Below are 11,465 nucleotides of genomic sequence, written 5' to 3'. Positions count from 1 at the left end.
ACTTCCTGCGTGCTCAGATGTGCATTTGGACCGAGATGGGCTGTGCAGCGATCAGACGACGACGTCATCGGAAAACAACATTGACATCGACGAGAAAGAATTGGAAAAAATCACAAAGAACCACCGCGAAGACCCCACGGCTTTGCCTCTGCACTCCCCCTGGACGTTTTGGCTTGACAGGTGGGTCACGTTTAAAAAAAAACAAGTGTTTTCACTTTCACAAAGTGGTGCATTTTGATCTCACTGAGTTGACAACAAGAACCAGGGGGGTGGGGGGAGTGGAAAGCCAACAGTTCAGGCCGTACTATCGCAGGCCTCGGTCGGACATAGCGGGGGCTTGCTTTCTTGGTTTAGTGATGACCTTCCATCCAATGCTTGCTGACGAGTCTGGAAAGTTTTTGCTTCGCCGGATAATTGTTATAACCGTGGGAAATATCTGATCTCTGACGCGCATTTTAACTAGGCGTCCAGGGGGTCTCTGTTATTCGCGGATTTGTGTCATTGATTTTCACGACCCACCAAGGGCTGACCGGTTGGTCCGAGTGTAATTCAACTATGTAACAACAGAGGCGGACATCAGGAAGCGATGATTAAATGGTCCTACCCAAGGCCATAAAGCTATAAGAGTTTGCGCAAGCGCGCGCGCGCGTGTGTGCGTGTGTGTGTGTGTGTGTGTGTGCGTGCTGGACAATTAAAAAACATTCTTCCAGATAGGTAAACCAGGTGTTCAATTCATGAATTCAATTATTTTCCAAATTGTTTCTCAATGGAACATAAATACATTTTCAACCCTTAATATTTTATTATTTCAGGTCGTTACCAGGGACCACTGCTGCAGAATGTGCATCAAATCTCAAAAAGATATATACAGTTAAAACTGTTCAGGTACGGGGACTGCTGAAATATATTGTTGGAAGTGTGCATTTTCATATGTCTTAAGTCTGTTTGGTCACACTGATGACAATAAACTATAACGTTTTTATAAAAATGTCTTATGCAAAATATATTTTGTTATCACAGCCTGATAGTAGGTCCAATCCCAATTAAAGTGTGTTGACTCTCTCTCTCTCTTCACTCCATCATTCCAGACATTCTGGAGTGTGTACAACAACATTCCCCAGGTCACAGCGTTGCCGTTGAGATGTAGCTACCACCTGATGCGTGGAGAGAGGAGGCCGCTGTGGTAGGTGTCTCCCCCAATCACCATTTTTATTGTGCTACTGTAGAGCAGCTCCTAAATGATGGGTCGGGACCCAAAACGGGTCCAAATCCAGTGTGAGGTGGGTCGCGGTCCTGACAATCCACAGAACACCATACCCGAGATGAAGAGGTTGAAGAAGCCTTGTTGTTGAGGATTACATGCTCGGGGTAACTGCATCATTCATTTATGTTGTGCTTTTTATTTTACAGGGAAGAGGAGAGCAACGCCAAAGGAGGTGTTTGGAAGATGAAAGTGCCGAAAGACAGTACGGTAAGTGTTTGGTCGCACACAACATTGACCATGTCTAATGCAGGGTTGAAACTACACTAGATAAGATTAGATTAGATTAGATTTATTTATTGTCCTTCCTTGTTCAACAGAGTTAACAAAAAAATAATGTTTAGATCATCACCACCACCACTGGCATTGAAGTACCTGATAGAATACATTACCCACTATGAAGATAGATCTGCCATATGCTATGGTACATAAATATATGAATAATAAATAATAATAACAATAACCCAAAAGTGCAATAGTGCTAGTGCAGTTGAATTGTCAACAGTCCAGTTATAGCTCCAATGTGTGAGATGAAAGAGAATGAGACTGCTGCAATGCAAGTCCAGTCCACAGTTATTGTCATGTGAGAGTGTATCGGATGAGGGGGTGGTGGGGTTGCAGTCCTGTAATAGATGGAAAATAGTGTACAGCAACAATTGCAACAATGCAGTCCGGTTCACAGTTATTGACTGGGAGTTATAGTGGGAGTTATGTGACCGAGGGGTTGGGGTGGGGTGAGGGGTGCGGGAGGCAGGTTGTTCGTGCAGCAGGGCAGTTGCTGGAAGAGATGGTGCGCTGGTTGGAACTGGTCCTGTAGGATGCTGTTCACCCGGCGTAGGCAGCGGGAGGGGGAGACTGTAGAGATCTCTGGAAGGCTTATCCCAATGATCCTCCCCGCAGCCTTGACCCCTCTGTTGAGGGCCTTCTACCCCCTGGGGCCACTAACTGAGGCCTCGGGCTTGTTACTTGTTGTTAGGCGGTGGTGTGGAAGGAGCTGTTGCTGGCTACAATCGGGGAGCAGTTTGCTGACTACTGTGCCTCTGGTGAGTTGGCTTCAACGCCGCGGCTCATCATGTTTGCTACCGTCAGAGGACAGTCATTGAACGTGAATTATACTAAAAAGGAGGATGCTTCCGTGGATTATTACAATGCTTATTGCAGGTGCACGCTCATGAAATCACAATGCTTTTTAGTGATATGAATAGACACCTGATGATTTTAGTTTCCCACAAAACATTAACTTTAACTATCATATCAATCGATTGCATTTTCACATTGGATATGGAGTCATATTAATTCTATGATTCATATAAAATTAATTTGTGTTTCCATTTTTCCACTGGACAGCGGACGAGGTCATTGGCGTGAGCGTGAGTGTGCGTGATCGAGAAGACGTGGTGCAGGTGTGGAACGGAAATGCTCCTCTTGCTCAAGAAGCTAGCATCTTGGCGAAGATCTACGAACTTCTCCCTCAAATATCCTTTAAGGCTGTGTTTTATAAATGTAAGTATGGAAACGGTCCAGTGTATTAGCTATATAAATTACTTGTATACCATAATGTTTTCCATGTCATGATGCCACTATGAGATATCTCATACACCCTGTGTGTCTGTTACATTGTCTTTTTATCATCTTAATAACATTCAGATAATGAAAGTGAAAACCATGCTGAATAATAGGCTTTAATCTTCTCAAACCCTTCCAGGGTTAAATGCCTTGGTAGACCTGTTGTGTCTTCACATATCTTCAGCTATGCTGAGTCCAAGTAGTTATAGAGCGATTAGTTTATGGAAAGCAGCACAGAGGCATGCCCTGGCATGCCTTGACCTAGTTTTATATATTTTCCTATCTGTCCAATGTCAAACATTTTGGAAGTCTATTTACATCCAACAATTGTTTTTGCAGTGTTTCTTTTTAAATAATGTAACAATGTCATGCATTATTGTGTGTCTTTAGATACATTCTACCCCCTTGGGGTAACCCTCAACCAGACTGGCCATTTTGTCAGTGGAATGGGGTGAAATTAATTTCTATCTCCTTTTGTACGTTTATTTGAAGTGGGTAACACTTGCAGACTAGAGTGCAGTTGTCTGTGTAGACGGGTGGGGAACAGCTCCGGCCCTAGCCCTTGCTGACATGTTAACGTTTGGCTCGGGGTCAATGATGTGTCAAGGAGGAATTTGGCTGTTTGGAGTGGAATCTAATGCAATAATTTTAAAGCCTGTTTCTGTCCATGTTCCTCTTTAATCTCTCGAGTATCTCGAGTAAAGAGGGAATGGATGTTTGTTTCATAAGAGATTTAAGGTTACATAGTACTCATAAAATTGCCTTTTTGTGTGGTCTTATGCAGAAGGGAATTCCACTCTTTATATAAGCTTAGAAATGAAGTGGGTCAATTTTGCCCGTGATTGTAGTTAAAATGTCAAAGGGCTTCACTGACTATTTGATAACAACCTGTAGCCCTAAGCTCTGAAATGACTTTAATTATGATGATATGATGTATCAGAGAGTTAATTTTGGATAAAGTCTTGGCAGTGTCCGTGGGATACGTTGGGAGTTATTTAGCTTTTGACCCCATTAACTTTTTCATACATTTCACAGACTCAGTCAATGTGTGTGGTTATCACAATACATATTTTTTAATCTTTGCGACAATAGTTTTTATCTGCCTTGAAGCACTCTGTGATAAGGTATATTATTGAGTGTGTGAAGTCCTACTAAGGTGGATTTTAGGACTAGAAACACAAGATTAAATATGTTATGGAAATTCTTAAATCTACTTTATTACGTTATTGAAATTTGATTATTGAGTAAATGTGTACAATTGTTATTCTTTTTTTCAGCTCATCAGGAACATCACGCTTTTGAAGGAGGACGTTCAAGACACTAGATTCCGATGCAGTTGCGTCTTAAGCTTTTGTCCTTTTAAGAAAAGATAAAGATGTGAACTTTACACCCCCCTTGACCTACGGCCATCTCCACAACACAACTCAACAATGATTTGCATCAATCAAGGAACAGCTATCAATATATTTTTATACATTTTATCGGAACATAACGTATTTGATCAACTTTGACCATGTCCGGTTGACCTTGTTGAAGCTACTGCCTTGTTTTTTAGGTTTTTGTTTCTTTGCTTTACTGCCACCAATATGGTCTGCACAGACCTCATGGAAGTAGCTCTCCTTAGGCTTATCGGCAGTGATCAAACTATCTTATCTTTTGTAGATACGTTGAATTGGACTTTAGGGTCTTCTCTTCATGTTCTTTAAGCCAGTTGATGTTGTTGAAGTCCAAAGCACTTTTTTTGGGACCTCAGTTAGTTTTATTGCTTTTTAGGGAAGTATTTAGCAAAGCTGAATGTTGATATCTCGATTATCGACATGCGGTGAATACACTGTGTGTTTACAGAAGAGTTCATGAGTCTTGTAATAAACCTCATGTCTGAGTAAGCATTTAGTTTACATGTTGCACATTTATATGCCGGTTTGAAACACACCTGCCCTGAATGGCAATGCTCTCTTATGAACAACTTTAACATCAAGTGACTTACTAAACATACTTAGTTCAATAATAATCTTTTTTAACATGTTGTGGTTTTGAAAATGTCACAACCTCTTTGTAGCCCCAAAATGCATCACAAATATTAGATTGTTTTTCTCTTGTAAATTTAACGGTAAATCCAGCAAGGGTAATTTTTTGTCGCAAATATTTTCTTGTTTGTACAGCTAGATGCGTGTTAACAATGCACATTTTGCAAAATAATCATTTTTTGCGTTGATAGTTTCTTTCAGCTATGGTGGATAATGATGAATCAAGCTAAAATATGGTAAATTATGTGTAATGTTTATGCTTTTTCCATTTGAGTGTAAACATAGCAATGTCAAAAGCTATTTTGAATATATATTAAACACCTGTGAGATATTACCTAATCGCTGTCCAGTCCATCCAAGTACTGTTTTTTTTTCTACATATAATGTGCATTTCAAACTAAATGAGCGCATATGCTCACTTTATAAATTAAGCCATTTTCCCAATCAATGAATGCCTGTATGTCGTTTCAGAATGTCTACATTACAAGAGGCATGATGCCAATGGGGACTATTTTTGAAAAACACTTTTGACTGATGGGTTTAGTGTAGCATTTTAGTAGGATGTTAAGATGATCATAAACATACAAAATAAAAGCCAATTAAATGTAAAGATCCTCTTGTTTTTCCTTATGTTTGTCTGAAAAAATAATAATGTTCTGGTATGGCACTTTAGCAATCTCATTAGATCTAATGAATCAGTGAGTTGGCAGTTATCCCATTTTCAATAACCATTTTGAGCTGATTCGTCACACTTTGTGGACCCATAGCCAATCACTGCACTTGGATTTAAAAAATACACGTAATAATTCACATGAGCACCAATAAAAATAAACTAGAACTTAATTTCCTCCAAGGGGAAATATGGGTGCCAATACACTATTTTCTTCTATAAAAATAAAGCAGGCCTGGGAAAAAAAAGTATAATCGATTGTTCAATGTCACAATATTATATTATCGAACCGTATACATAACACAATGTAGTATGTTTGTTGGTGGTAACAATAGCAAAGATCATGACCATGGTGGAAAAGGGCTGGAGGCAAATTGTCCCATGATGTATACACCAGTTTAATGACTAGGTTCCAGAGTACAAGCTCTGTGTTGGTCGTCGGGCTCTGTCCAGATGACACCGCTCTAGACGTACTACAGAGCTGTCTTTCATTAGCAGCCTTTTCCGCCTGTTGTACTTCCAAGCCTTGAAGCTAGTTTCCCCCCATCTCTCTATGACAGAGATGACTATGTTGGTTTAGAGCGTCTTCAGTGTAGCCTATACTGTATAACCAAAGTACTACTGCGCCTCTGCAGGAAGACAAGCCTACTCTGCCGTCTTCCTGTAGATGGCTCCATTGTTCTGTTAACCGGTGGGGTTTATTATTCTACTGCACTCCTCCCAGGAACTAGTATGACTTCCTTAGGTTCTTCCTCCTTGACGAGTTACAGGAGTTATCAGCTTCCTGCTGTCCCCAGTCCACCACCAGGGTTCGACCTGTCCCCAGTCCACCACCAGGGTTCGACCTGTCCCCAGTCCACCAGTAGGGTTTGATCTCACTCAGGTTATTGCTCAGGTTTGGTACCATGTTACTTACAATGTGACTACAAGTCACATGGGTTCAATAAAGGATGGGATGTTTAACATTGGAATTATATTGATATAAAAAAAAAGAAGGTATATAGACAAATATTAACAGATTTTCATTTATATTTCCATTTAACTATAGTGTAACATTCACATACCTCTGTTCAGGATGCATAGCATTGTTCAATCACTAAGGGATTGAAAATCAGAGCAATTGTGGTGGGTTACAACAGTCATTTAATGCTTGTTATGGATTGTCTGTTCTTGTTTTTAGTTGATTATCCTAGGTGGATGAACAAGACAAACTTCTCCAGAATTACTCTGCTTTATAGATTTTTGTTGAAGTCAAACCTCCATCATTCATATTCTTTCCCAGTGTTCCCAGTGTGCCCCCAGGAGCGATGGGAGATCACTGTGTGGGAGTCGCCCCCCTTTGGAAATCAAGAGGAGCCTCGCTTCATTTGCGCAATTACCCAATTAGCAGAAAGCTAATGACTTTGTTGTGTGTGGGAGTACATGTGGAGAGCATGTTATGTAACTGATAGCGATCCTCCAATTAATTAGTAAGTGCACAGTATCAATTGCAGGCCTCAGCGTGACATCAACCCAACGCCATCGCAGTCTCCTAGCCCAAACCCACGAGGTGTCAATTGATGTGACCGATTGTGCTGCTTAAAAAATCGAACTAAGCTCTAAACTAAGATTTTATTTATTTTTCCTACACGAGTGAATGCCTTTGACAAATCACTTTTCCCCATCGATGATGACTTTCAAAAGCGGCCCGTGTTTTTCATGTCACCACATTTAGAGTTTCAGATGTGTTTGTGAACTGGCAAGAGGGATGGGTTCCCTTTTGCTAATCTAATAGATCATGCAAATAAGCTTCTGCACGCTATGTTCCAGAACAAATAAATCAGCCCTCAAAGGCATTTACATTTGTATATTTAGTCATTTGCGATCTTAATCCAAAGCAACTGCCCTGATTTCAGATACATACTCTATTCAGTTTCAGTCGTTAGGGAGCAGGTATGGGGTGACTTATCTTGCTCAATATGCCTACAGACTGTGGACACTGGGGATCGAAGCCAGTATCTTTTCAGCTGGGAGTCCACAACCCTAACCGACAAAAATGATCCAGTGCAAATAGATGGTGTAACTACATTGTTATTGTGATATGCCTTGTTAAAAAATGTGTCAGTTTCTGTGTTAGTGTAGAGGATGGGCAGGGCAGTTCATGAATAAAGGAACATTATCATTGGTAAAAAACAAGACAGGAATTAAAGTGCTGATGGCTGTGCTTCGGTTGCTCTGCAGGCACAGCCCTGGGGTCATTGCAAAACACCCGAGTGGTGTGTGGTTGGGGAGCAGGGATGACTGAGGGATAAGATGACTATATCCTTCTCAATGCCCTGGAGCTGTTCGCATCTGCGTGAATACTGGAGATTTCGTCAGAGTTGAGGATAGTCCAAAAAACGGTTCTCAGCATTTTCTTCTCTAGGTTATCTTAGGTTTGTTTTCATAGCAACACAATAATATCACCTGCACGCATGAGCTTATCATATCGTTTTACGACGAAGAAAGTGTAAAGTATGGCATTTACTATGACAGAGTTCAGTGTCATTTGTTCTTTATCAATTTAAGTTAGTTCTGGCTTATTTAGTAATATTATAAGACTACTCAAAATACGTAAAAATGATTACCCTATGTGGTCAGAGGGTGGCGCTCTATACTAAGGAAAATTATGGTAGGAGGCCTCTGCGACGTACACTGTAGATACAACCATGATAAATGCTAAGTAGTTTATAATAAACGACAGTAGTCTGTGGTTTCGAGACCTTTGTCAAGGACAAAACGACTTCAAGTATTGTTTCCTGCAGATAGTTTAATGTTGCTTTTCAACGGCCCGATAAATTGACTATTTAGCCGACGTCTGTCTCCAGACAGTGATGCCTCTCTGTCTGAAGGCACAACTTGGGGGTCATTTGCATATACGTTGCAAAGGAGACAGGACTATGCAAGATGACTTTGTATACATCAAAGCCCCATGAATCACGATGCATTGAATCCGACCTAAATCTTACACAATATCATTGCATCAAAACTTCTAACACCTGCATACTGACTTGCCTGCAGTCTTCTTGAAAAGTTAAACGAACCCCATTAAAAGTTAGCAAGTGCTTACAACTGGATGATAAAACATCCTTTATGAACATGTTGAGTCGTTTCATAAATTCGCAGGAATCAGAGGAACGACAACCCCGCACTTTGAAATAAAGCAGGAATAGGAGGAATAGTGAGACCGCTTCACTTGCAGGATAATTAGTCATCCTCGACATTTTAGCTTTCGGACAATCTGCGGCTCCCGTCTCACTCACGGCTAAAGCTAACGCATAATTACATTTCCCCACGTAAAGGATTCGTTCACGGACACGGACGGGATTTCAACCGAACGACTTTCTGACAAAGTGTGTGCGTGTGTGTGTAAAGAAGAAGGATCTGCGACGTGAACCTTGTTTACCCAGCAGGTGGATGTGACGTCACGGTCCTGGAACATCAGAAAATAACAACATCCAAATCCGCGTTTTTTTTTCCTTCTCTTTCAAGCCGCGTTTTTAAAATGTCATAGCCATAATTATAAGGAACCCTGTTCTCTTTTACGAGGAAGTATGCACTGTCCAAACCCTGCTTTTCTTTTCCCCACATGAAACATCGCTCTCTCCCGTCAACGGCAGCAGCTCTTTTTTTAGTGTCGAACTTAAGTTAGGTCCCCGGGCGGAGTGATATTGTTAGTGTTTACAGTGTGGTTGTTGCACGCTGCACATCTCATTATCTTAGCGAATTATATCCTCCCTCCGCGTGCACCTACAGTACCGTTGTCGATCACGGTAAGTTAACGATAATCATGATCATCATCCTAATACAGATAATAATGTTCGCCTTGTTACATCGCAGCCTACCTATGTAGTCATGGAGTTTGTGCGGTTTGATGCTGCTTGTAGAAAATGTGCATTTGGTGAAATAAACAAATAAATAACACCTGTGAAATGAGCAGAGGGTTTGGTGGTTTAGTTTTTAATGCCATGGTTTGGGCGCAGCTGCCGCTGCAAGATAGTCAGGTTAGGAGATAGCGTTGAAACTGTCCGACACGCATTCTCTACTACTTTTCTAAGTTCGCTTAATTTTTTGGTGTTAACTTCTGACCCGGGGTGAAAAAATATGTTTATACTTTATGCATTCAGTTTATTATAAAGTGGTTGCCAGCTATTGTATAGTGGAGTTCTGTGGTGCTACCTGATTTAGTGAAGCGCTTACAACTTTGTGACTACATGATAAAGGGAAGTTTTGAGTGCAGTGATTTCTTGTGAACAAAACCATTGAAGGGGCTTTTCCCCACGTGTTGCATTTCTTCTCAACTTTAAAAGTTCGCAGATGTCACTTACAACCGATATAACTCCAATACAATAATATCGCTTCACTTTTTTCTCCAGTATATCTGTTTATATATATATATATATATATATATATATATATATATATATATATGCTTCTCTTAATTGTGTTTTAAAAACAAACAAAACAGGCTGGCTTATCGGGTTGGCTCTGCTATGAAACTATGCAAACTGTGTACTGTAAAATCCTGTTTTAATAACAACGTACGTCATACATATAACCTGTTTGCTCTATCGAATCATATTTTTAAAAATAGTTTATTGCCATTTTTCATCGACCTACCATATCACTTTACTTGCTTGGTCTTGTTTTTCCAAAAGACAGCAGACTTCTTAATATGGAGGGTAAAGTACAGTGTAGCCTAGAGTAAATGCAGAAATCATAATTACGATTTATAGTGCAAATGTGTACATTTAAATGTGCATTTCTCTATTCAGTTTCAGTAACCACACACACACACACACACACACACACACACACACACACACACACACACACACACAAATATAATTTATGTTTTCCAATAAAACAAGATTTTATCTTTTGCATTGTTGAAATGTAAATGAAACAGCAGGCTTCAATTCAAGCAAAAATCATTTTCATGGTTACTTTTCTATTTTGCAACTATTTTACATCTATTAACCTTGACTTATAATTGTCAGTCCATTAAACACTAGCACATTCCTTCTATTTAATGTGTGATCTCTTATCTTTATTTCAACGTATCCTTTGTGTTTCATAAAAGTCGATACTCGATTCTTATTTTTAATTATTATATACTGAAGCAAACACTACAGATTATCCACAAATTGTAATTGAGGGTGATACACCCCTTGAATAACTTATTCCAAGTTATTCATTGTTTTATCAAGAATAATAATTATTGTATTAATAATGACAATAAAATGCAACAACTTCAGCCAGACCGGAGGTGCAACTAAAGTTTAAACATGTGTAAAATGTGGACATGTACAATGAGCCCAGTGCAGCTGCAGCAACCACGGCCATAGGCGCTGCTCCCTCCTTCTTGGTCTTTGGATTAGTCATTGTCTGAAAGGGGGAGAGAAAGGAAGGGAAAAAAACACTCTTTTGGTAGGAGAAGTAAAGTAAACAGCCTCGAACAAGCGAACCTTGACAACCCAGATTAAGAAAAACACTGTAGATCAAACAGTGCTGCTGCTGGGCTGTTGTCATGAGAGGGTGAGCGAGGGTGGGGGGGAGAGAGACAGACACACAGACAGACACACAGACAGATAGCGAGAAATGAGAGGGAGAGGGAGGGAGGGGAAAAGAGGCAGAGAGAGAGAGAGAGAGAGAGAGGGGGGGGGGGGAGGGGGGAAGATAGAGACAGATATAGCGAGAGTGAGACAGAATGAGTGAAAGAAAAAAAAAAGTGAGAGAGAAAGTAAAGGCTATTTGAACAGGCAGTAGGGTTTGTGTGTTCACTTATGCATAAATGGGTCCTCGCAAACTCGGGCCAGGTTTTTTAAAGCAGGGGGTGAACTTTCGATGCATCTTGGCCCCTCACTGAGCCGTGCGTGCTGGGCAGGACGAGGACACAGACCACCTGGTCTTGCCTTTCTTT

At 40.5% G+C, this 11,465-nt stretch overlaps 2 protein-coding genes across 2 annotated transcripts in view; both read left to right on the top strand.

Annotated features, from left to right (window-relative positions):
- The window catches only part of eif4e3 (eukaryotic translation initiation factor 4E family member 3), a 5,637-nt gene extending 154 nt beyond the window's left edge, over positions 1-5,483 (top strand). Inside the window, exons 1-7 of the mRNA XM_056606127.1 lie at positions 1-180; positions 813-885; positions 1,089-1,183; positions 1,411-1,471; positions 2,238-2,304; positions 2,609-2,764; positions 4,105-5,483. The exon at positions 1-180 is cut by the window's left edge and continues 154 nt beyond it. Coding sequence (XP_056462102.1) covers positions 1-180; positions 813-885; positions 1,089-1,183; positions 1,411-1,471; positions 2,238-2,304; positions 2,609-2,764; positions 4,105-4,151 — 679 coding nt within the window. The 3' untranslated portion in view covers positions 4,152-5,483. The remainder of the gene's footprint in view (positions 181-812; positions 886-1,088; positions 1,184-1,410; positions 1,472-2,237; positions 2,305-2,608; positions 2,765-4,104) is intronic.
- Positions 5,484-8,612: 3,129 nt separating this feature from the next.
- Positions 8,613-11,465, top strand: part of foxp1b (forkhead box P1b) — a 205,659-nt gene continuing 202,806 nt past the window's right edge. The window contains exon 1 of the mRNA XM_056606125.1: positions 8,613-9,315. The gene's annotated coding sequence lies outside the window, so the exon portion shown is untranslated. The remainder of the gene's footprint in view (positions 9,316-11,465) is intronic.

The sequence above is a fragment of the Gadus chalcogrammus genome, chromosome 13 (genome assembly GCF_026213295.1).
Source record: "Gadus chalcogrammus isolate NIFS_2021 chromosome 13, NIFS_Gcha_1.0, whole genome shotgun sequence".
In the NCBI taxonomy this organism is placed as follows: domain Eukaryota; kingdom Metazoa; phylum Chordata; class Actinopteri; order Gadiformes; family Gadidae; genus Gadus; species Gadus chalcogrammus.
Note: the sequence above shows the minus strand (reverse complement) of the source record. Positions and strands in the feature narration are given on the sequence as shown.